This window comes from Chrysemys picta, chromosome 23 (assembly GCF_011386835.1).
Source record: "Chrysemys picta bellii isolate R12L10 chromosome 23, ASM1138683v2, whole genome shotgun sequence".
NCBI classification, from domain to species: domain Eukaryota; kingdom Metazoa; phylum Chordata; order Testudines; family Emydidae; genus Chrysemys; species Chrysemys picta.
Window position 1 is genome coordinate 10,183,386 of NC_088813.1, and position 25,727 is coordinate 10,209,112.

General features: G+C 54.7%; 2 protein-coding genes across 12 annotated transcripts in view; both read right to left on the reverse strand.

The window, feature by feature from the left end:
- Nucleotides 1-102: 102 nt before the first annotated feature.
- ZDHHC18 (zinc finger DHHC-type palmitoyltransferase 18) overlaps nt 103-25,727 on the reverse strand; it is a 46,200-nt gene continuing 20,575 nt past the window's right edge. For 3 of the 11 annotated variants that reach the window (XR_010594632.1, XM_065576980.1, XM_065576978.1), the window contains one exon: nt 22,844-23,765. Coding sequence is in view for 4 of the 11 variants with exons in the window: in XM_065576980.1 (XP_065433052.1) it covers nt 23,439-23,765 (327 nt within the window). In the remaining 7 variants the exon portion in view is untranslated. The other 8 variants (XR_010594630.1, XR_010594627.1, XR_010594626.1 and 5 more) reach the window with 7 other exon arrangements.
- Nucleotides 16,246-22,726, reverse strand: SFN (stratifin). Its single transcript, XM_005302016.4, has one exon. The coding sequence runs from the start codon at nt 17,636-17,638 to the stop codon at nt 16,898-16,900; it is 741 nt and encodes a 246-aa protein (XP_005302073.1). The 5' UTR covers nt 17,639-22,726; the 3' UTR covers nt 16,246-16,897.

Consider the following 25,727-nt stretch of genomic DNA (forward strand, 5'->3'; position numbering starts at 1 on the left):
TTCCCGCTCCTCCCCCCGGCGCGTGCTAACGCCGCCAAACAGGAAGCGCTGGAAGGTAGGCGGCGGTGGAGCGGGGACGCGGTGCACTCAGGGGAGGGGGAGGTGAGGCGAGGCGGAGAGCTTGGCTGCCAGGGGGTGCAGAGCACCCACTAATTTTTCCCCGTGGCTGCTCCAGCCCCAGAACACCCATGAAGTTGATGCCTATGCCCTCCCCGAGCACTGGCTTTGCACTCTCATTGGCCAGGAATCAGCCAATGGGAGCTGGATAAGGGGTGCCTGCAGGTGAGAGCCGCGCAGAGACTCTTGCGCACCTCCACCTAGGAGCCAGACCTGCTGCTGGCCGACTTTCTGCAAAACACCAAGTGTCACATATCAGAGTATTAGTCTGTATCCACAAAAACAACTAGGAGTCCGGTGGCACCTTATAGATTAACAGATTTGTTGATTAAAATCACGAGAACTGGGCAATCGCTACAGCAAAAGAAAAAGCGAGGCCCCGATGCCTTGCTCATCTACAGGCCGCTGCTTGTATACAGCCCAACTGGTTCCCGTGTAATAGGAGAGTGAGGGCAGGGCGTATATGTTAACAGCACCTGGGCGCAGTGCACAAGGAGACCTTGTCTTTAGGGTACCAAAGTGGACTGGTTGATCAGTAAAACAAGGGTCATGAGTCGGCAAAGCACGCGGTGTGTAGGAGATGGCTTGTGTTTAAAATCCAGCAGGAGACTTCCCTCCAATGGGAAAGAAGAGGCAGCCTCCCTCCCTCCGGATGGGTTTGCTTCTGGGAGGGGCGGAGGTAGGGTGACCAGATGTCCCGATTTTACAAGGACAGTCCCGATCTTTGGGTCTTTTTCTTATATAGGCTCCTATTACCCCCCATACCCTGTCCCGATTTTTCACACTTGCTGTCTGGTCACCCTAGGCGGAGGAGAGGCTTGGAGGGCTTTGTGACTAATTACCAGGCCAGCTGAGCTCCGACCCCGTCCCCGGCCTCCCACCCTCCGGTTCCCCAGTCACCCGCTCAGAAGACCCCATGGTTAATATCCTTCCGCCTTCCACCCTCAGGCACAATGACAGCTGAGCATCCTCGACCTAGGAGAATGAAGTGGGCTGTAGTCCACGAAAGCTTATGCTCTAATAAATTGGTTAGTCTCTAAGGTGCCACAAGTACTCCTGTTCTTCTTTTTGCGGATACAGACTAACACGGCTGCTACTCTGAAACCTAGGAGAATGAGTCAGGCCTTTTGCTGTGCTGAGCCCGGGGTGGAGGAGGGATGGGCAACACTCCCAGCGATGAAAGGGGGAAGGGCAGAAAGAGAGAACACCCTCCCTTTCCTGTAGTGTTAACAACCAGAGGAGGTGGAGACAATAGGCCTCCTGCAGCGGGGCCTGGGGCTGCTTCCTGCCAGACCCATCCAGAGCTGCCTTTTACTGACCCACAATCAGCCACCTTGACATCAGCCACACAAAGGCCACCTTCAAAGACAGGCTCTGTCCTGCATGCGGTCTGGCCATCCCAAAACTCCAGATCCTATTCCTGCTGCCTAGCCCTCTCCAGCTACTTACGGGTTCCCTCTTTCCGGGCGGGTGATTTCTGCTGTGGTGGAGAAGGCAAGGAAACAAGACCTGATTTGGAACAAAGATAATGTGATTAATTTAGCGAGACAAGAGACACCAAATCAAAGAGATTCCCTCCCCCACCTTGTCTCTCTCATTCCTGGGACCGACATGGCTACAACGCTGCAAACGATAATTAATTCAGAAGTTCGCTTACAGGGAGCAGAGCTGACTAAATTCCATGTTTTTCCCAGGGTGGTTGTAGCCATGTTGGTCCCAGGATATGAGAGAGACAAGGTGGGTGAGGGAATAGCTTTGACTGGACCAACTTCTGTTGATGAAAGAGACCAGCTTTTGAGCCACACAGAGCTCTTCTTCAGCTCAGAAACCGGAAGAAGAGTTCTGTGTAGTTCATAAGCTCGTCTCTTTCATCAACAGAAGTTGGTCCAATCAAAGATATTCCCTCACCCACCATGTCTCTGCAAATTATTTGCTGTCTTTCATTCTTTGCTAGAGAGTTTTACTGTACGTAGGACTTGCTTCTATCTGCCGATGACAGGCAGCCGCCTCTGGGGCAGAACACAGCAGCTGTGTAAGAGCGGGCAACAACCCTACTTATCAGTTTAGGACAGGACGTGGAGAAGCCGACCCCAGCCAGTAGTGAGGTAGTCTAAGCAATTGGTGGCTGAATGGAGTGAAGGTGGAAGGTGAGCAGAAGAAAGGGGCTGGGACTTATTCTATAGTCTGCTTTGCAGGGGTCTTTTTAGTCAGCATGGGGAGAGTGGCCCAGTGATTAGTGGGCTAGTCAGGCACTCGGGAGACCCTGCTCCACCACAGACTCCTTGGGCAAGTCACTTAGGCCTGGTCTATTCTTAAAAGTTAGAGCGACGTAACTACAGGCTGAGGGGTGTGACAATTCCCCTCCCCGAGCGCTGTAGCTATGCTGACGTGACTCCAGTGGAGATGTGGCAACGGCAGCGGAAGAATTCTTCCGGCAGTGTAGTTATTGCCACTCAGGGAGGAGGATCTACTACCGCAGAAGAAAAACCCCTTCCATTGCTGTAGGCAGTGTCTCCACTCCAGCAGTGCAGCTGGAGCCCTGGAGCTGGGCTGCTGGCGCGCCTGTAGTGTGGACATGCCGTGAGTCGTTCTGTGCCTCATCCCCATGTTACAGGTGGGGAACTAAAAGCAGCGCCCTGCCTCACAGGGATGCTGTGAGGATACATACATCAGACAGTGGGGTGCTCAGTCAGATACAATGGAAATGAGGGCCAGGTACATCCCAAAGATAAAGAGAATGGGGGGGAGGGAAGTCTTGTGGATAAGACACGGCCTGGGACACTGGAGATCTGAGGTCAGTCCCAATTCTGCCACAGACCTAGGGGCAAGTCACTCAACCGTGTCTTTGCCTCAGTTTCCCCATCTGTAAAACAGGGGCTAATTGTGCTTCCCTGTCTCCCCGGGGGATTGTGAGGCTAGATTCACTGCTGTGTCTGAGGCCCACGCAAACTGGTGATGGGGTCAGAGAAGAATCTCGACGTCGAGTATCGAAGCTGTTCCTTTGGGATTGTGACTCTGCCCGTGACTCAGAGCCAGGCATTCCCAGTGACTCCCACCAGAGCCGGGCTTCCCCTTCCACGAAGGCTGTCTCCATGTTTCAGCTCACTCACTAGCTTCTCTGTAAAGGGCTAAGTGCACGGCTGCCAGAGCTGACTGACGCACTCATGGGTCAGGACTGTTTGTTGTAGTAACCGAAGCCTCAGGAAAATGCCTGAATGGCTCAGTTGTTTGCAATGTTGTCGCCGTGTTGCGCCCAGGATATGAGAGACACGAGGTGAATGAGGTAATACCTTTTCTTGGACCGAGAGAGACCAGCGCCATGTCTCTCAGCTCAGAGCTGAGTGTGGAAGGGTTTCCCCTGGGGCAACGTCTGACTAACGCCGCCCGTCCCAGCTGAGATCAGCAGCTTTATATGTCATTCATGGACTTGTCATTTCCTGTGCAGCCCTCCTGCCCAGCATGCTGTTGGCACTAAGCGAGCAGAAAGGAAACCTGCAGTGTGGCATTGCATGGTGAGGTTTGTGCCCATCCTGTGCTTCCCAGCTCTGGGCTGCTAGACGCTCGTAGCTCAGGGCCTGAAAGCGAATGCAGCAAGCGCTTTGATGCTTCCCGTTCCTGTGGTACCTCTCCTCGCAAACTCCATGCACACAGCACCGCTGCCACGCCCTCTGCTCAGCTCGATGGGACTGCATACCGCGGCTTCTTCCCACAATCCAGCCCAATTCTCCTAGCCTGTCAGGCCTCCTTGTGGCCTCCTGGATTGCATCCTTTCATCAGCCTACCCGCTGCAAATGCACCAGCCACTGTCCTCTGCCAATTCCATACCCCGTCCACCCACCGCCCAGCTTTTCCAGTCCTAGGAGCCCTGCACCACGCTGCCAGTGCACCAGCATCCTGACCTCGTGCACACTCTGCTGTTCTAGTCCTGGGCAAATAACATGGGCAGCTGTCTATTTCAGGGTCCCTCTAGAAAGCTATTCAGATCATCTTCACATTGGAATATCCCAGTGGAACCCCAGGGTCTCCTTACATGCCCGGTGAATGCAGACAATAGACCACATTAGGCTACCCCTAGAGTGGGGACAGCTGCCAGAAAGATCCCCCCCCAGGGTGAAATTAGGAGAGGCTTGGGTGAAACGCAAAAGATACGTTTGATACAGGCAATGGGGAGTCAGTCCCCATTCACCTAGCTAATGCCCACTGATGGGCCTCGCCCACCAATTCAACCATTAAAAACCAGCTCCTGTAAAGTGAGGCATAAAACAGGCAGGTGCAATCAAGCTTCTGTGGGCGACTGAAGGACTTTCTGATCTGCAGCAGCCATCGCTCTACCCTAAAAAAGCTGCAACTCCCCACTAATTGGTCACATGGCCAGGGGCTGCAATAGACTGGGTTAAAATCACCAGGTTTGCTCACTGTGGGCGCCGTGGGGCAGCAGGGGGTGAGGATGAGGAGTGAAAGATGCTGGCATCTGTGTCCCTTAGTCTGAGCAGTTTGGTTTGAGCCTGGTGAGTGTCACCCCCAGCTCCCTGGGATGGTGGCTCTTTGGCTAGGGGACGAAGGAGTCTAGTAGCCAGAGACCAGGCCTGGGAACCAGGAACTCCCAAGTTCTAGCCCCTGGCTGTGACCTTGGGTAAGTCACCTTTTTCCCTGCCTGACAAATAGGACTTGAGCCTCTCCGCCCTCCCAAGGGAGCGGGGAGGACGTAGGGCCTGGGACGTGCTCTGAGGATGACTCTGCTCGGGATGGGGGCAGAGGGCTAGTCCCTAAGGGGAAGCCGTCATCACGGGCCTGTTGGCTCAGCAGGTTGGTGTTCTTCCAGATTGGGGGACTTCTCGCTGTCGCTCCTGAGGCGCAGGGAGGCTGGGGTTAATATACTGAGTTTCAAGGCCTCACCCTGCTCGGTGCCCCATGCAGCGTCAGGAGCCCCTGCGTGCTGTACTCCACAGCTTCATGCCGTGATGTCCTGTAGCCTCCCCCCGCATCACTGTGCTTGGGAAGCAGACAACTCTGGCACCTTTGCCTCTCTGCAGCTGTTGCAGCCAGACAGCAGGGGGGCCGTCCTGGCTAGCTTCTAATGCAGCCCCCGCCTGTCCTGGTGCGCCAGGACCCTGAATTGCTGCTGGACGTGCCCTTTGCACTAAAACCAGGGTCGGGGGGACCGGCTGCTTGAGCGGGGGAAGCCCTTTCCCCTGCCGCCCTGGGAAGGAGGGGAGCTGGCAGACCTAGGCTACTGCACCATTTCTGGAGGTGGCTGTGTGCAGTCCCCCCCACTCCCAATCCTCATGCCATAGGCACATAAAGCCAGTGTGTGGAAGAAACACACACACACACACCCTGACCAGGAGGGAGGGGACAGGGTGCTATGGCAAATGCTTCAAATAACAACGGAAAAGGCCTGTGGGTCCCGTAGAGGCCACCGTCCTCGTGGACTCGTGGTGGGCTCAGCCCCGACACTGTTCCCTCAGTGTCCCCGGAGACGGGGCTGCCCCCTTCTCACAAGGGGCCACGCCGCCACAGCTCCTTTGGCTTCACTGTCAGGACCGGTTTCCTGCCTGCAGGTCCCTGTTCTGGGGGCTGGCGCTCACCTGTGAGCAATGCACAGCATTCCTGGAGCATTGCTGTGTGGGGTGAGGAATGCTGGCTTTGATGCCGGGAAGAGCTTGGGATGGTTCCTAGCAGGGAATCGGTTCAGTTCTTCCAGGCTCCTGCAGGCATCAACATGTCCCTTCGCTCCCGCTTGGCGGTGGAGATGCAGCTGATCTTATACAAATCTGTATCTTAGCAGCCTGGCTGGAATTTCTGCCTAGTCCACTCCTTTGCGGGGGAGGAGGCTGTGGCTTTCCTGCCATCTTATTACTCCGCAGGTGCCACAAGATGGGGTGTGTATGTGAGAGCCACAAGGGGGCGCTGTGTGTGTGTGTGTGCACACGCCACCAGGGGGAGGTGTGTGTGTGTGTGTGTGAGAGAGAGAGAGAAAGCCACATGAGAGAGAGAGAGTGTGTGTGTGTGTTGCACAGCAAGGGCAGTGTTTTATAGGGGGTAATTGTACCCTGCAGTAAATTTTTTGCCAGTATAAAATTGGCTCAGTGCAGGGTCTGCTTCAGGGGCCCCCTAGCCCTGTGACAATACTGGGGGCTTGGTCATGAGAGGGGTGGGGGGGCTCCATCGATTGCGCCGTGACCCCCAGCTGCACATCTGTTGTACGTCAGGCGAAGTATTAGGAAAGTGCCGGGTTATCGGTGCTGCAGTCTGGGGCTCTCAGATGCTGGAGCTGAGCGGAGCCCAGGTCAGGCTGAGCCCGAGAGCCGGCGATGCCAAGGCTGGTCTCGAGCTGCAATTCAGCCTTCGTCACAGCCAGGCTGGGAGTAGCTGTTCCCTGGTGCCGGCTGGGTCACAGTGGGGCTGGCACTGACGGATGGGTCGGCGCAATCCTGGGCCCTGTGCTGCCGTGGGGGGTTCGAGGGTCAGCAGTGATCGCGGGGCCAAACGGCTGTTCAATGGCAATTAGTTGAAAAAACCCCGAGTGCATTTTTGGGTCTTGCACCCTGGCCGTGGTGCTGTGGCTCGGAGGGGCCTGCTGAGGTCTCAGCTAGTGCAGCACTTTGGAGGAGAGGGTGATGGGCAGAATCACTTGTTGCCGCAGCAGGGTCCCTACACAGAGACTAGGATACAGGCTGCAGCCCATGTGACAGCTGTCCTCACACCCAAGAGCATCCTCTACTCTGACCTGGCCGGCCAAGTGCTGGGGGGAGGCTCTGGGGGATAGAGACCCTCTTCTCTCTGGGCTGGCGTTTCCAGAAACCCAGGAATCGCTGCAGGCCCGTTGAGAATAACCAGCTGCACTTTATTGCTAGTTGGACTTATTCCCAGTACGGCACGGCCTGAACTGAAGCCTCCTCTTCCTCCTATCGACCCCGTGGGACAAATTTGGCAGGTTGGATCTGGCTCCACAGCTGATCTCTGGGGCTAATTCAGATTAAGATTGAAATCCATCTAATTTAGAGCAGCTCGAGAAAGGCCCAAACCAGCGCACTGGCTGTGAAAAGCTCCCTCTGCCTGCCCTCTGGGTTTGGGCTTTGACCCAGGGGTTACTGCACTAGAGCCAGGAGCTGTGGGGAGCTCTGCTCACCCAGGCCAGGGAAGGGTACATGCAGAGGTGAACCCCCTTAATTAGCCCCCTGTGCTGGTGTGACTCTGAATGCCCCCCAAACTTTGGGGGAGGCTGGATCTGCCGACTGGCTTGTAGCCCATCGCTGTTCCCAGTGGGGGTTCAGCCCCCACAGGCTGGAGGGTTTATGGGGGGGTTGCAGCCTTTCCCCACACACACACACACACACACACACGAGGGGCAGACTGGGCATGTCAGCTTAGCCTGGGAACCTTGCAATGTCACATGTTGCAAGGGAGTGGTGGGGTCGAGCTGTTCGTTCTAACACTCTTCCCACTCAGGCACCAGAGGTGTAAGCAGCTCCCTCCCCTGGGGTGCTTTTCCGGCTGGTGCCAGGTGCTTCCCTGCCTCTTTATGGGCTTTGCAGGGCGTGTGGCTGTGATGCTGCTCGCTTGTTCTCCATGCACCCGATCAGTTTTATAGCTTTGCTTTTATTTCTTCAGGGGGGGATCGCAGCCACGAGCTCCTTTCAAGTCTCACCACACTGCAGGGCGGGCTCCACCCCCAGCTGCACCCGGACAGCCCCGCTGACTTTGGTGGAGTTACGGAGCAGGGTTGGGCCCTGGCTCTGAGGCTCGGCAGTGCCACTTCACAGTGGCTTGGCCAAACCTCTTGCCCAGCTCTACTTGGTGGGGGTTGTTGTGGGAGCCTGGCCAAGGCAAAGAGCGCCAGCCGGTGTCGTGGGATTGGACCGGGCAAAGCAGCCCAGACTCGCTTGAGATCTGGAGATGGGGTGTGTGTGTGTGTGTGTGTGTGTGTCTCTCTCTCTCTCTAGGGTTCCAGTCAACCCTGGGGCTCTCTTGAGATTTGGGGAAGGCCTGGGCTTCCCTGGGGGCTGCCGGAGGAGGCCAGTGCCCTCCTTCTCCCACAGGCGCCTGGGGGCCCCTGAGTCCCCAGCCGTGGGCGCCCGCATCTCCCCGTGCACAGCCAGTACCAAAAGCGGGTGAGTTTCACTCAGTTTCGGCTTCTGTGCCCCAGCTGCCGCTTCCTCTGCCCCCCGCCACCCAAGCTCGCCCTCTTGCTGCAAAGAGCTGCGTTAGCAAAGGCCCAGCGGGGCCTGTGGAACGTCCCACATGCTGAGCCTGCACAAAATGCTTCCTAGCGGCTTCGCCGCTGAGCCCCGGCCCCTGCGGCACATCCCGGGAAAAGCTGCAAGACCGGCTCCAAGTGCAGCGAGCATCGACGCCCACCCTGCCCAGCAACACTGTAATTTCGGCTCTGTCGAAATCCAGCACTGCGGCTCCCACCTCAGCGCCCTATTAACCCTTCGGAGTCAGGCTAGTCCTTGGCTGGCTAGCACCGGGGAGGCAGGGGGCATTGCCGCAAGAGACCCCCGGGGTTCCTTGGGGGCACTGAGCTGGAGCTAATCCCACCTTGCCCTCCCTGATCACCTGTCTGTGATCTCTGCAGCCAGTCCTGGCTTCACCCCCAGGCCTGGAGGAGCATGGAGCTCACAGGAACAGGAGCATGGCTGGACTGGTGGGTCCCCGTTCCCCACAGTGTGTGTGTGTGTGGGGGGGGGGGCATGTCCTATGTGGTCTGCTCGATCTACACTACCCAATAGTGACACTCCCAATTTTCCTTCCCCTCCCCACACCCTGGTTTGTCCTGCCAGGGCTGCATCCCTTGTGTTATATGTGTGCCTTGCTATCAATCTGGTTTGTTCCCTCCCCCAGACTGTGCCCCATGCTCCCCTAGTGACTTGGAGTAACTGCCACATAAGAGCGGGGCGAGCGGGAGGCTTTGGCTGCTGAGCTGGGAGGCATTCATGTTTGTTTGGCCCTCCAGGAGGCAGGTGAGGCTTTTGGTATGGGGCAAGGAATGCTAGGTGGGGGCTGAAATGACTTTCAGGGAGGGGTTGAATTCTTTGTCCATTCTCCCTCTGCTTTCTCCCCCTCAAGCAAACTGAGAACAACCAAATGCCCTTTGCTCCAACTTCCGCTTCTACATCCAGCAGTGCAGTGAAATAGTTAACAAACTAGACATTGGTGTTATCAGTAGGTTTCAGAGTCAACACTCTCTATAGAGGAACGGAGCGGGTCACACTACCCCCCCCCCCGAATTTGGAGGGGGTGTTCAGGCTGTTTGCAGACCTGGCTGCATCAGTTCCATTGGGTTCCCAGCTGGGAGGTTTTGTTTATAACCGTAAGGGCTAGAGACTCTCTGTTACACATCTCCCAGTTTTAAACTAATCGCCGGTTAGGTGGCTGTGTCAACTCCCTAGACGCAGGGTACTGCTAACAGGATATACTGTACTCTGAGCCTGTCTGTCTCTAAATGTCCCAGGCACTGGGACTTCAATCACTTACCCAGGAAAAGAGGCTGCTGGTTACCTATCACCCTACTATCTGAGTGCATCACAATACCCCCCGGGCCGCAGGGCAGCGCTACTATCCCCAGCATACTGAGGGGGAACTGAGGGGACATGGCTAGGGCTACACACAATGTTTGTGGTAAAGCAGAACTTGCCCCCAGGTCTCCCACCACCCAGCCCTTTCTTCCACTCGCTGCTAAACACCTTTCCCTGTGCGGAAGCTTCTCCTGGTGAGAGTATTCCCATTCTTAGCGCCAGCCCTTTGGGGTGGTAGCCTAGCTAATCAGATAGCTGATGCCCCCCAGTCGCTTGGTCCTACCAGTGCTTAGCCATGGCTAAGCCAAATCAGCCCTCTGTCTTCCTCCAGCAATCGATTCCCACCCAGTCATTTCTGTTCCTCTTCTCTGACTCTCCCCCAGCTGATCAATATATTTCTGGTGATGAGCTGAACTCTGTTCCAGGTGCAGGTGCCCCACAGCTGGGCGCAGAGCGGGACTAGCCCTCTCTTGCTCTGGTGCAGTTTGCTTCAGCACGTGCCGCCCCACACAGGCCATGCTGCACGGCCGCCCCATGTCTCACGGGTTCTGCACCACCCCGGCCAGGCCTGGCTGGGCATTGCTCTTTGCAGCCCGCCTTCCCCAGCGTGGGGAGCAAGTCCAGAGCCTCAGTCCCTTTGAGGGGGCAGCTGACTTCTGCTGTGTCTCTTGCTCACAATTCGAATCATTAGGGCCCTGTCTTCGTCCCGTCTCCCAGTTTAGCATCCTTTGTAAGTGCCAGTAACGCGCTGCTCGCCCTCTGGCCCCTCTTCCAGCCCACGGTGCTGTGAGTTATTGGACTCAGTAGAGGGGTAGCTGGATGAAGGTCTATGGCCTGTGATACACAGGAGCTCAGACTAAATGATCTAATGGCCCCTTCTGGCCACTGAGCCGGTCCCATCTCTCCTCTCCAGCACGATGCCGTGAAATTCTCCAGCCGCTGCCCGTTCTCATCCCGCTGCGCGGTCAGTCCCAAACTGACCAGAGTAACACGCTGGAAGGTGCTAGCAAACGCCAAGGTGGCTACAGGGGAGGTGGGATTGGGCTGGGGCACTTTGCGGGGAGGGGGTGAGAGATGGTTGAGCAGCTTGGAGGCCATCACAGGTCCTGGAAGGAGGGGCAGCAGGGGGCAAAGCGTATGAGGCGGTAGTGGGGCCGCTCCAGTCCCACACTGACTGCAGGCAGCAGGCTGAGCTCAGCACTGCCCAGGGTGATGCAGCCAGGCAAACAGGTTCTGATTTATGCAGCCTGGCCTCCCACGCCGTTACATCAGTGCACTCACCCAGGAAAGCACCAAGGAAGCTCACGTTACCTCGTCAGGAACTGGAACTCAGGGAGTCCCAGGGGGAAGGACAGGGGGCTCCTGGATTCTCTTCCCAGCGCTGCCACTGACTTGGAGTTACCGCTCTGTAAACTGGGTATAATAATGCAACCTCCCTCACAGTGGGCTGTGAAGTCTGATAAATCTTGTGTCTTGCCCACAGTCCAGCTGACGTGGCCCGTTTCAGAATAATGCATGTCATTAATGGGCAGAGATGGCGCACGCGGCACCAGGCAGCGAGCTCAGGGCCTGCCAGTGACCCAGTGACAGATGCCCCTGAAACTTTAATGGCGAGTCAGTCCTGGAGATGCTTCATTACACAGGGACAGCCTGGGCGTCCCCACTCGGCCTGGGCATATGCCCTGCAGGGACCTCTTCCAGCGGTGGCGGGGAGCTCACACTCCATGGCTCATTGGGGCCGGGGGCTCGGCGACGTGGAGACTGATCTGATGGGAACAACACTGAGTTGACCAACCTGTGTCCCAAAGGCCAGAAAACAGCCTATGGATGGGACTGACTAACTGGCTACCAACCAGGGGTGGGTTTGAACCAGCAGCTGTAAGCCTGATCTCCTGGCTGGGGCAGGCAGCAGGCTGGCAGCAAGGAAGAACTGCTGGACATGCTGGTCACAGAGGTGTCAGCTGTCTAGGAGAGATGGGGGAAACTGTGACTCAGCCGGGCCAAGGAGAAGCGCCTCTCGTTTAACCAGGAGTCCTCCACATCCTGGGTCCTTTCCCCACCTCTGCCACTGAGCTGTGCACAGCGCTGGCCGTCACTCCCGTAGCCGTACCAATCTCCCCAGGTGTCACCGGGGCTAAGGCGCCCCCTCACGCGAGACTTGGGGCTGCATTCGTTCGTGCCCATCAAAGGCATTGGGCGCTTGGGCTGACCGGGTGTGAAGGCTCATGCCATCCAGCTGGGGGCCTGGGTCCATGCTTTCCCAGTGCTGGGGCATTGGGCCATTGCTCTCTCCCAGCTCGGCTTAGGGTACATCTACACTACGGGGGGAGTCGATTTAAGATACGCAAATTCAGCTACGTGAATAGCGTAGCTGAATTCGACGTATCGCAGCCGACTTACCCCGTTGTGAGGACGGCGGCAAAATCGACTTCTGCAGCTTTCTGTCGGCGGCGCTTACTCCCACCTCTGCTGGTGGAGTAAGAGCGCCGATTCGGGGATCGATTGTCGCGTCCCGACGGGATGCGATAAATCGATCCCCGAGAGGTCGATTTCTACCCGCCGATTCAGGCGGGTAGTATAGACCTAGCCTTAGATAAATAATGGGAAACGTCCGGGGCAGCTTCCCTAGCGCAAACACGGCGCAGTGCTGTGCTCTGCCCCGGCATGAACTGCACGAGACACTGGCGCTCCCGCCCCAGCCCAGCGAGTGCGCAGCAGGGCCAGCGTAGGACACTGGATGCTGCACATTCCTGGGCAGCAGCGGCAAATCTCAACCTGCACACGGTGTTCCTGAGGGCTGCACGGCTGCGCTCTGCGCTTAATGGGCCCTCCACAGCCGCTGCACCCGAGGCCCTGCCAGGACAGTCCCAGTCTCAGCGCCACGTATTTGTGCTGGAAGGAGCCCGGCAGGGGTGCGGCTGGAGATGAAATTGGCACAAGGTGCTGAGCTCAGCTACTGCATCACAAGCCGGCAGCTCTGCAGGGAATGTTCTGTGCTGACGTTCGTGCTGAGCTCGGCACAAATCGCCCGGCTCCCCGGTGCGCTCTGCTGGGCGGGGCTCCCAGACTGGTTTGGTCACACACCACCCCTCCGCCCCTGGGCTGGCGAAGCAAAGTCCAGCGCATAGTGGCTCAGCATGTGGGTTTTGGGGGCACGCGTTAGGGCACATGACGCCCAACCTTCCGGTCGCTTTACAGGGCCAGAGCCTGTTTTCTGTCCTCGTGGCTAGTAGCCCCTTTAGTGTCCATGGGCTGACGACTCTCCATATGAGTAGGAGGAGCAGGGCGTAGCCCCGAATACTGGACCCTCATTGCCTGCTGGGGCACAGGAGGGGCTTAGTGCAACAGCATTGGTTTGACTGTCAGCCCCCTCCCTTAGAGGATGTGGAGTTCCTGGGGGCGAGGCAGGATAGATGGTTTTGGGGTTCAGCTCTGGGCCAGGACTCAGGAGACCCCCTGCTCTCGGCTCTTCCGCTGACTCTGGGACGCCTTGAGCAAGTCGCTGTTCCTGCGTTTTCATTGTGTGGACATTAGGTATTGTCTTGTCCCAATGCTTACCCATGATACTCTCATCTGGCCATCTGCCAGAGAGGCCAGCGTCTCAGAGTGGCTTTTTGAGGGCTGGGGGCCACCCACTTGGTTCCCAGCCTGCAAGGAATTGTCAGCTCTTGGCTAGCAGCTCTTCGTGGGCTGTGACCTGTGTGCACTGGGGAAACTGGTGGCAGGCGTTTGGAATGACTGGTGCAACTGCTGCCGCCTCAGTGCAGCTGAGGCAGGAATTTACTCCTCGCCACCGAGATGCAGCAACGCTGAATGGCGCCAAAGGCCGGACGCTCACTGCATGCAGGTGTAACTGCACCGAGCTTCTCCCCCCAGCTGCCAAGTGCAGGCTGGGCTCTCCAGACTGACTTTCAAAGCCTCGGTAGGGATTTAGACCCCAAATTCTTACTAACTTTAATGGGTGCCGGGCAGCCAGATCTCAGAGGCAACTCAGCAAACCTCAATGACCACAAGTGTCCAGGAGCTAGGTATTTGTCTCCTCTGAAAGATGGAGCCTCCAGCAGCCCAGGACGTCAGGTTCTGCACTGACTCCCTCTATCATCAATGCAGCTCGCGTGTAGACAGACCCGTGCTGTCTAACCCTGCTCAAACAGCCCTACGTGCCAAGGTGACACAATGCCCGTCGCCGCCTGCGCTCTGGCTCCACTGGCGCTCTCACCGGGACTAGTGATGGTGGGAGATCTACAGAAAGGCTAGTGTGGGCAGGGCCTATTGACTCACCACCGCCACTATCTTCCAGCAGCCTGGTTTCCCATCCAAATGCCGGCCCCGCCCAGCTCTGCGTTGCTTGAGCCGATGAGCTCATAGCCCAAGGTGGCATGACTCTCTTTTATGGTAATGATTTGTCAAGTTGAAACTAGTGTAGGGCAAAAGCCGAACTCAGTACAGTCTGTCAGCTACACCCATTCTCCAAAGGCATGCGCTGGAAAAGTGCCAGGTTAATAACTGCTGAGTTTTCCTGGCCTTCTGTGCATCCTCCCCAGAAGCCCCTCGGCTCTGCCGTGTCTTATGTAGGTTTGCAGCCCAAGGAATCCAAGTCCCAAACGTTCCTTTCCTCTCTAGCTGAGGACTCTGGAAGCTGGCACTGCAAGGAGAGCGCTGTGTGGAAATCCTACTCTGTCAGCACCCCCTTCCCGTCGGGCCCATGGCGCCGCCACGGATGTCGCCCATATGATGTCTTGGTGACGCTAGGCTTGAGTCTGATTTACCTCTCTCCGATTGACCCCTCATTGAGGTAATGGTTCTCGGGCTCTACTGGTGGTCTTTAATGAAAAGCAGAACAGTTTAAAAGTGGGCTCTCTAGTTATTAATGCTGGGCTTTCAGCCTAGAATAAAGCTACCGCAGGCTGCTTGGAGTAAACCAGAGGTCCTGATCACTCATGGTCATTAAAGCTGCCATGGCACGTTCTCCTCATGGCGCTACTTACTGCATTCAGCCTCCCTCCATTCCCCCTGCATTGCCAACTGGATGCAGTATTTGCCTTCCAGCCTAGGCTGTTGCTGTGCGCTGCTAAACGCATCCTGCCTTCCGCTCCAGAGGTGTGAAGGTGCCCGTGTGTAAGGCCTTGTGGGGTCCTGAATGCTAGTGATCCTGACCGCTATGGGAGCTCGTTGTCATTAACATCAGCTCATTCTGTGAGCAAACAAGCCCCTGCTTGTGGTCCCTGAAATCCAAACATCCCCAGCTAGTGTCCACCCCACTGCTGTCTGCAAACACAAATGAACACACTTCAACAGCTCCTTCTTTAATGCTGTTACTGAAGGATGCCTAAGACTGGATCCTTGTGACCTTCCACTTGCTCGTGAGCCTACGGCACGTTCATACGGCTGACAAATGGGGACATTTTGTGCCAGCATTGACAAATCCTGGAGCAGTTTAGCAGCTGCTCCCATGTGAAATCCTGAAGTCACCCACATCTGGGTGAGGAAAACGGCACGGTAAACTGTGCTGCCCAACACGCCCTTACACGGAACTTAGCACCTGGTGTAGATAGAGTAAGCTGTGTTTACTTACGTGTAGGCTAGTCAGGATCAGCCCTGGGGAGGACCCTAAAGGCTCCCAGTTGCAAGATCTTCTCAAGAACTTTTCTACGTACAAGTTGCACCCGTGTGGGTTTTCTGAGTTAGTTACACGGGGCAAACCCCTCTGGTCACCCTCCTTTCGCTTTGAGCAGCTGATTTCAGCTTAATTTAAACGGCATCCTAATTCATTTACGCTTAAACCCAACTAAGCCTGTTTTTTACCCAATATAAATGTCCCCACTACAGCGATTTGCCACCGTTAAACTACATCCGTTTTAAATAACCACTTTAGTTGGGCCAGTGCCACTAGCTCATGTAGACAAGCCCTGCATATCTCTGGAAGTGAATTGGAGTCATAGGCATGTGGGCTTGCTATGCAGAGAAGGACCGTACCAAGGTGTGGGGGCTGACTAGCTCCTACGCTGCGAGCAGAGCTGGATGTGACGGTTAGTGCCCTGTGGGTTTTAGTTGCAGGAATACACAGAATAGTGGCTGGTTTTTAAAACCAGTATTATTGGCAGCAGCTGGGGCGGGGTGGGGGGGTGTCATGCCACCTGGCGCTGGAGATGGCCTGAAGAAGGGTCAGTGATGCTGTTCCCTTCAGGAGAGTGAGGGGATCCTGCTTACCCATTCATGAGCCATTCGGAGTCCCTCTCCCCTGGGATAGCTTCTGCTCCTCCACCCCACCTATTTCTATCACTTACCAAAGGCCACCAGGTCTCACATCATGTTGGTCTCTCTGTGGGCACAACCTGCTCACAAGGCTAACTGCAGTCTAGCTCCTCTGCCCAGGTCCAGCATTCATGCACAGAGCGACTACAGGCAGCCTGGCGTGCATGAACCTGCCTGGAAAAGTACCGCGCTCACTCCCTGCTTCGACTTGAGCACGCCAGCAACTCCCTCTCCCCTTCCAGTGCATTGGAAACGCATGCTTTGCGGTGTGCCAGGCAGCGCTGGCCGTGCCCCGGCAGGGCCGCACCGTGCACCGGGATGCAGTAAAGAAGTGACTCCGAGGACTACAAAGGCAGGAGTGTAAGTGCAGTTTTATTGGAGAGGGACAGGCAGGCAGTGGCTTTGGCAATACACAAATACAGGAGGCACCTCAAGTTTGTCATTCTTAACCCACTACAAAGAACCCCCCCATGGCCCAAAACCTCCAGCCTCCTACTGACTCAAGGAATACCCAGGAGGTCGTAGAGGAACCCTGCAGAATAAGTCACTACAGAAAGCAAAGGAGAGCGCACTCTCTAGCGGCGATCGACTAGGTTTTGGTATCTTTACCCCGAAAACCAAACTCAGCTTCCCCTTTTTAAATGTTAGGTGCCAGGAGGCACCCGCAGGCCCCAGTGCTGGGGGGCGGTCAGGAACCCCTGGTGTTACTGACAATGGGGGGGGACACCCAAGTCTGTGTGAAGCTATTAGTGCCCTTCCACAGCAGTAACCACCCCAGCAGGAAGATCACAAGAAATGTGGAAGGAGGGGGGGAGGGTCAGGGAAGGGGGAATTGTCTCAAAGCTGCCATGAGAAAAGGCAAGATATACGTGTGAATACCATACGCACAGACCAGTCAGTCCCCTTTGCTGTTGGAATCCAGGCAGAGCGTTTGGGAGCCGAGACGTGTCTTACAAAAAAGGAGGAGGGACAGGGAGAGTGACCATTGCTTGGTGGGCTGCAGTTCAGTTCTTAGGCTCTTCCCCGGCTTCTCCACCGTCTTCTCCCGCGCACTCTGCCGTCCATAACGTAAGGTTGTCCCTGAGCAGCTGCATGATGAGGGTGCTGTCCTTGTACGAGTCTTCACTGAGCGTGTGCAGGTCTCCCATGGCTTCATCAAACGTGGTTTTGGCCAGCGTGATGGCCTGCTCTGGGGCGTTGGCGATCTCGTAGTGGAAGACGGAGAAGTTGAGGGCAAGCCCCAGGCGGATGGGGTTCGTGGGCTGCATCTCCTTCTTGCTGATGTCCATTGCTTCCTGGTAAGCTTTCTGAGCATTTTCTATGGTCTCCTTGCGCTCATCCCCGGTGGCTACCTCGGCCAGGTATCGGAAGTAGTCTCCCTTCATCTTCAGGTAGAAGACTTTGCTCTCTGCGTCGCTGGCTTTCTTAATGAGATACTTGTCCAGCAGCCCCAAGACAATGTTGCAGACGTCCTTCAGCTCCCCCTCCACCTTCTCCCGGTATTCGTTCACCAGCTGCGCTTTGTCATCACCCTCTTCAGTCTTGTGCTCGATGCTGGAGATGACTCTCCAGGCGGATCTCTGGCATCCCACCACGTTCTTATAGGCAACAGAGAGGAGGTTGCGCTCCTCATTGGAGAGCTCATCCCCGTGCTCCACCACTGCCTTCATGAAATCAGCCATGTCCTCGTAACGCTCGGCCTGCTCGGCCAGCTTGGCTTTTTGCACCTGGTGGTTTCTCGCCATGGCTGGGAGTCCTGGTGGAAAGGAGACCGCTTTGCAAGGAGGCTGGTTCGAAAAGGAGCAGGCAGTCACCCTGGGAGCCTTCCGAGTCTCTGTTCAGCTCTGCTGACGGGATCGGCTTTTGGCTTGGCGTCTCAGCCTGGAGCAACGACTAGGCGTGGCAGAGAAGCTCTCAATGAACCCCTCCCCCCACTTCCTCCCAGACTGTGCTCTCCTTAAAAGGAAAATGCAGTGATTCACCTTGGAGCTAAACGGATTATGCACTAGCCAATGTCAGAGAAATCCACCTTAATGCAAGGCCCCCTCCCTGAGACCTGCTGGGCAGGAGGCTGGTACCCGGAGCAGAGGTCTTGCTGTTTGGTTCCAGTTTGCATGGCTGACTCTTCTCGCTGTCATAATTGGCCCCCTTTTTGGCAGCCAACGACGTGCTAGGCCATGGAGGGTGAGCTAGAGGAGGCGCCACCTGATCGGAGTTAGGCTCCCTGCCAGGGTGTGTGGGGGAATCTTGTCCCACTGCTGCTGTCCCTGTTCTCTGGCCCGATAGAGGCCATCAAGCCCTGGGGTGGCTGATCCTGCAGCTTCCAACAGCCCTAAACTCACCTTCCAGAATCTCTCAAACATTTTATCATTTGAAGCTTGACATAAATGCTGGGAGATTTCAGATGCAGCTCTTCACCCCACTAATGTCCTCAGCGGTGCCGCGCAGGGAAACCCGGTGGCAGAAGTGGCAAGAGGCAGTGAACAAGCTCCTAAACCAAAGGTGGCCAAGCAGCTCCAGCTTTATGGGGCAGAGTTCTGTAAATGCTGTTTCTGTTCCAAAATGCTGGCAGGTCTACAGGGCTCTTCAATTCCACAAGGCCCCAGTATTTATCCCCATTGTACAGCTCGGGAACCAAGGCAGAGAGGAGAAAGGATTTGTCCAAATCCTCAGACGTTTAGGGTTTTTTTCGTTTTTTTCTTTCTTTCTTTTGTAAAGGAGTGAGATTAGAATCAAGGAATTTCTGGCTCCTAATCTTATGCTCAAATCATACCTCAAATTGAAGTTCTCTTACTTCCGTTAAAATTGAACCATATGCATCAGAGCTGACCTCTATTTCCCATGGCATATGTTTATGGGCAACTAGGAAGGCGTAAGAAAGAAGCCACTTTCTACTTGTGTCTGTACAACCTAAAGCTGTCTACTGAGCAAAGGGGCAGGCTGGCAATGCATGGTTAAACAAGCCTGCACTGCCTGTCTGAGGTGCTGGTGGGGAAAACTTCCACGACTGCTAAGTTCATTTTTAAATCACCTCTGCCACTTTGCCTTGAGGGAGACTAGTGTCAGAGAGAACATAATGCTATTGTCCAAGTTGCTTGCACACCACTCTCTGGAAGCATGTCCGAGAGTCGGACTGACCATGGGAGGGTGGGGGACAGTAATGTTTAAAGTAGCCCCACCCATTTCAGGATGGTGTACTCGTGTGACTTGACGTTAAATGCCTCAGATGAGAGGCAGCACCATTCCCCACTACAAACATCAATGAAGCAGAAGTTTTGCTTTAAAATAAGAGCTTCTAAAGCCACTTCCTAACAGCATGGCTCATCATGCGAGAGGCAGGGAACACAGCTCAGATCTAAACACAGGAGGGGACTTGTGGCTGTTGAAAGGGTGTACTTGGGACACAGACATCTCTTTGTGAAATAAAAGCTGTCCTGTATTGTATCCTCCATCCGATTGTCAAACCAGGCCTTTCTCCATTTATTGCTCATTCTTCTTTTTGATTACATTGAAGATGCTTGAAAAACAATTTCTGCGATTGCTTGGCTGCTTTGTAATTAGCTACTCCGATTAGAATCTGTCTCTCATGTTACACTGAAGTTTCACTCTCAAACTGATTAAGCCTGTTCCCACTTGCCAGGAGCTGACTGCTTCTCTGTCTGATGCTGCCTGAAGGCTTCATGACAAATTCCCCGCTCTGAAACCTGCCTTAATCGCTCACCTTATCTGCTATATGGATATAGCTGGTGTAGCATGGGGAGGGGAGGGTGGGGTCAGTAACTCAGCTGTCCCAGTTTGCAGGTAAATTATTATAGCTGCATGACTCACTGGTTTACTCATCTGTGCAAACAGCAGCGGAGTGTCTCCTCCAGCTGACGTGTGAGCCCTTCGCTGCAGAAGGTCCCTGTCCCTGCTGAGCGAAGCCAGATGGGAATAGCATGGCCCACGGTGGCTCTTGCTCTCATGCTGGTTTTTAAGGGCTGAGGAAAACCCACTACTGAGGCTTGAAACTAACTTTCCTGAGCCTAGAGATGGGATTAACACTGCATGGTGGATGCTCTAGCTAACTAAGGTACATATCTAGCCCCTATTACCATCGTATCTGAGCACCTCACACACAATCTTCCCCATCTTCACACCACTGATGTGCCAGGGGGAGGTACTGTTATCGCCATTTTATAGAGGGGAAGCTGAGGCACAGAGACTAGTGCCATTTTCAACAGTGCTTTTGAAAATCCAACTGCACGTGACTTGCCCAGGTCACGCCGGAAGCCTGTCACAGAGCAAGGACTCGAACCCAGTCTCCCACGTTCCAGCCTAGTGCTCTAGCCACCGGCCTGTCACCTGGCTCCACCGGAGCCTGTGGCCACAGACACTACTTCCTAGCTGAGGGCAAGCGTTTATATTCGACATTAACACTAAGCTAGGACTCTGGCAGCCTAATACTCCTCAGATCTTGGGATTTCAGTAAGGCTGGGCTGGGAGTCTTAGATGCTGCAGGGAATGGTGGTGGTTCTGCTTTGTCAGCGCTCAACCCAATGCCCCAGCCGTGCTGCTGGAAGAGTCCTGCTCTACCTGAGACCTCAGTTCTGGGCCCCTGTGATCTCTCTGAAAGCAGCCAGAAGTCTACAAGCCGTGGGTATTAATGCTGGCACCGGGATCAGACCCCAGTTTGGACAACTACAGGCTGGTGCCTGAATCTGTACCACTGAGTACCTGAGGCTGGGGGACACCCTGGGCAAGCCCCACAAGACTACCGGCTTCCATGGGCAGCTGGCCATCCTCTTCGGGTCTCCGCTGTCACCTCCTAGGAGTGCTAACACGCTCTCGGTGAGCGCTCCTTCGTATCATCCTAGCTTTGAAAATCCTTGTTCCCTCCCCACAGAACATTCCAAGGGACAAACTATTCATCCCCCCAGGAAATGGAATTGTTGATCCATCCAGCCACTGAACTCCACTGTACAGTGGTGGGGCTGCTGCCTTCAGATAGGAGGCAAGCGCAGTCTTTGTCTTTAGGGCCGGTCTAGAATCATAGAATATCAGGGTTGGAAGGGACCTCAGGAGGTATCTAGTCCAACCCCTGCTCAAAGCAAGACCAATTCCCAACTAAATCATCCCAGCCAGGGCTTTGTCAAGCCTGACCTTAAACACCTCTAAGGAAGGAGATTCCACCGCCTCTATCCTTGAGAGGAAACTAGCCCCACCTGTGTGTCAAACTTGTTACAACTCTCTCCATTCCCAGCCCGAGTGGTGAATTAATAGCTCTTATGTAGCACGTTTCAGCAGTAGATCTCAATGTGTCCCTGAATTATCCCACCATTTCTGTTCCTGGCAGGGTGAAGGCTCTGCCAGTCTGTTACCGGGAAAGTGACAGCCTAGTTCCAGACGGAATCTTTGCTTGTTTTTTAATACTGGTCACCAAATGGAAGCCATCACCCAACGCTCTCCCTTGGTTTGCCCAGTGCATACACCGAGTCGCTGTGTGTAGGCCACCAGTGCTGCCTGTGCCAAGATCGGCTGAGCGGCTTCCATTTTAAACTGTCTGCAGTTGAAGTGCATGGCCCAGACTGGTGGAATGCCCTTGGTGAGGACAGCACTACACGAACCTTACCTGAAGGCAGCTGCATCAAGGACCAAAGGCCAAACAAACTAACCGACCTCGAATCTGCAATAGGTTGGGGTATATGCATTTCCCAATATTACAGGCTGTGGCACTTGTCCTTTCTGTGGGGCTTGCAGCAAACTCGCACTCTGAGCACTAAATCCATTTACATTTGCAAAGCTGTTAGAGCACCGATGCAGCTGTGTGAGGTTTTTTTAAACAATTCTTCCCATCTACTCATTCTACTCCACGGTGGGAAGGCCAACGGCACAGACGGACCTTGGGAGTCCTGGTGCTGTATGAAGTACAAAGCCAGCACCAGTCTCAGCAGTCTACAGTTTTCCATCCCTAGTCACGTCTGTCGTAAATGTTTTAAGCACAACTTCAAACACTGCTCTCAACCCTAGTTTGTTTCTCGGTAGCCAGCTCATCCTGACTGCAGCTGTGTGAGAGGACAGACCATTGCATCCTCATGCTGCTAGGGCGGACTCTGCCCTGCCTGTGGGGCAGCTGTGAGAAATAAGGCCCCTGGAATTGCCTCCAGCCAGTACGGTCTGATTTAAATGCACGTGCGTCTGAAGCAATATCATATAAAACGAGCTCTTACCAAGGGAGGCCTACTAAGTAGCTTCAGCAGAGGCTAGATCCCAGTCTCCATGTCTTGTTGCAGAGCCATGGATCACCACCTGCCTCCTCCTCCCGTCTTGTGCACTCACTTCAGCAGCTCTCACATGTGAGGCTTGAGGCAGAGTTCTGCTAGCTCCGCTCTAGAAAGCCACTTAAAATAGCCCCTTGTAGCAGTCAGATGCTTGCTGATAGCCTGCAGAGCGTGTGCAGGACCATGAGCCCCCCCCCAAAAAGCTTGTTTGAACTGACCCTTCCTGCCCCTCAAGAGCCATCGCCCACCCTGTCTCGGTTTTGCAGAGATGGGCGACAGGGCCCTGACTTGACTCAGATCTCTGGCTGGTATTTCAGCAGCGACAGGGTTTGAATTTGGGTTAGTACTGATCAGGAAAAACGGTGACAATTCAGCACCAGACATTTGATGCTCTTCAAATATTACCTCCCATTCCTGGGAACAAGCCAAGTTTCATTCCCACTTTATGGGGGGGGAAATGGTGGCTCGAACGTGCCCTAAGGCCACAGTCAGTGCCAAAGCTGGCTTTCGGCTGAGGGAGTTCCTGGCTTTCAGCCCCGTGGTTAACACAAGAGGTCATGCAGACATACGCAAACCCTTCTATGCTCCATCTTCATTCACGCCACCCCCTAAAGGAAAAGCACCCGCCGGTAAGAGCAGCCTGGAGGCGTTCCCCTTGGGTGCTGGGGAAACAACAGCCAGATGCCCATGTACAGTAAATAGGAGAAACTTTATTTTGTTACAAAAAGTAAAAGGCATAAATGGATTTCAAACCCTCCCAGACTCTAGCCTAGCTGACCAGGGTGGGGTCTCACAGGTTTACACCAGCTCCCTTTTACAAACCCTGCTTGGTTTGCCAGTGGCTGCTACAGTGTGAGAGCATCCAGTTTCCTCCCCCTCTTTTCTGCTCTGTCCTTTCAAGAATGCTGATGGCAGGAGCAGAGGAATCTACACGGGGGCTGCAAAAGTCACTACTGCACTTACTCCCTTTCTCTACACTAGTGTATCCTAAGACACGGAAAACACAGAACTTACTAGTAAGTGTTTGAAAGGTGAACTCTTCACACACACTAACTACCTCAGAGACAGGAGAGTCCTTTGCGTGCATACATACCACGCAAGCAGCTCACGGCTGGGGAGGCGGCCTGCTGGCCAGCTCTGGCAGAATTCTGCTTCACGAGCCCACTTAACCAGCTGTGAACACCCCGCACTAAACCTGGTAAAGTCTCACGTACCTGCTCATCTAAATAACTATAATTACATCTTCAGTCTATTGAGGGGGCGACACCGGCACTGCAGAGTAAGGCTAGTTCCAAGGAGCCAGCGAGGGCCTTGGTTCAGTTGCATGAGTCTCTTTCCAGCAGCAGGAGACGGTAAGAACTCCAGTTATTGCACTCGGAACAGATGCATTTATGGCTTTATGCTTCAAACCCCTGGCACAGCAGAGTGCGTCAGCTCCACACGCGGGTTTGGAAAGGCTTTCCCACGTGCACCGCAGCTTTCCTCCCTCTCTTGCCACGGGAGGGACCGAGGTGCAGTAGCGTAGCCCTGGCGTGGAGGCACAGGCGGTGGTAATGGCCGCTGTTTCAGGTATTACCCGTGTCCTCAAGAGCGCTTTAGTCCCCTGAACATACTGGATTTCCCCCCGTCAGTGCAGGGAAAGGAAAGTGGAGGAGAGAAAGAGAGGATTAGTACAAGAAATACCAGAGTGAGAGTCAGGCAACAGGAGCAAGAGCAGGAGTGGATCCTCCAAGCCAGCTACAGGAAATAGAACAGGATGGGATCAGATCAGTGCCAGTCCTGTGTTAGCAGCACAAGCGAGGCTCCAGCAACACTCTCCTCAGGAGCTGAAGCAGCTGACCTCTGGTAACACCCATGCCAGGCAAGCATCAGCTGTTTAGACCCCTCAAAACAAGGCAGGTAAGTGAGTTATTACTGACCAGTGCTCTCAAGCATCATGCAGTAGGAGAGGGGGTGATTAGGAGACCACATGAGCAAGACAGCACTCAGCAGGGAGAGGAAGATGAGGAGGAAGGGGGATCGGAGCAAGACACATGCAGCCACCACTAGACACTCTGCAGGTGTGTAACTATCTGTTTTCTCCACAGCTGCTAGGTCATGACTTCCTTTGCACCCACACCTGTTGTGGATAGCACATGGCGGAGAACGGCAGCAGCACCAGCAGTGGAACAGGTTCCAGGGACAGCTGACTTCGTGTCATAAATACAAACTGTTCTATGGACTGTGCTGGGAAGACAGGGAACAGACACTGGTAGGGTCCATCACGCTTCCTGGCAGCTGGGCATTATCAGTGCTCCCCTTCTGGCGGACACTAGCTCATTAGCGGTGTGTGGCAAGAAGGAGAAGCGCAGTTATGCAAGTGTTAGCAGGGCTGTCCCTGCAGAATCCCCAGCCTTCGTCACGGAGTAATGAGCACTGATGTAACAGTACGTTCTCTTCAAAGCACTTTTACAAATTACTCACCGGTGTCCCAGGCATGTTGAAGGATGAGTTTCATGTTACAGAGAGGAAAACTGAGGCACAGAAAGGGGAAGTGACTTAGTCACAAAGTGCATCAGTGACAGAGCCAGGATTACGAATCTGTTCCTGGCTCCCAGTCCTGTGGTCACGCCACACCTTGCTGTAAATGTCACATCCCTGCATCAGCAGAGCTTCTCTTCCACCCACAGCAGCATCTCGTTTGCCAGGGCTAAAAGCCAACACTGCAATCCAGCCTCTTTGCAGCCACCATTCAGGGCTTAAAGCCCTACTGCCCTCACCCTTCTGTCTGTGCATCCCATCTCCCTCCAAACTAAGTCCAATCCTCACTACTCTCTAAACCCTACAGCTCTAGTAACAACTGGCCTAAACCCAAAGTAATGCACGGCAGCTCTCAGCCAAGCACATCTGCTCTGCCTCCACTCAGTCTGCAGTGCAGTGCAATGAAACTTTCCCTAATCCTCTGCAAGGCTGGGGATAATCCTACATACCACAAAGACTAGCAGGGCTCTTCGCACACACTACACACCAATGCCTACACAAACCAGAGGGTAGCTGGGGCTTCCTGTACAGAGCAAATCATGCAGGGAGGATGAGATGAGTCACTGGACTGGGGAGAGAAGAAGAAAGTGCTCTCTTACCAACTACCCCTCAGAAAGCAGGGCTAACATCAAGAAAGCGGGGTGTTAGATCCCATCAGGCAGTGCAGGAAATGGCAAAGTCCTGGCAGGCATCCTCCTGGGAAAGACACCAGAGATTATGCACTTCAGCATCCGCTGGCAAGGACAGGGCAGACTGTGTCAGAAAGAGGGCGCTCTGTCTCAGGCCACTCTCAGATCCTGGGACAGCACTGGACTGGGTTAGAGGGAGAGGGGGATGGGAGAAGGGTGCTTAACTTAAGGCCTCTGAAGGAAGATGCAGTTTGAGCTGTGTCAAATTTCAGCAGCTGAACGATGAAACCCCGAGAAACCATCGGGCCACACCAAGTTGCTGGGGTTTGCAGCTGTGCATACCTTCCAGCCTGATCCTTTCGGGGAGTGATTACAGTGGGCAGGCAAGCCTCGCAGCTGGAAGAATCCATCTAACCTTCATTGGA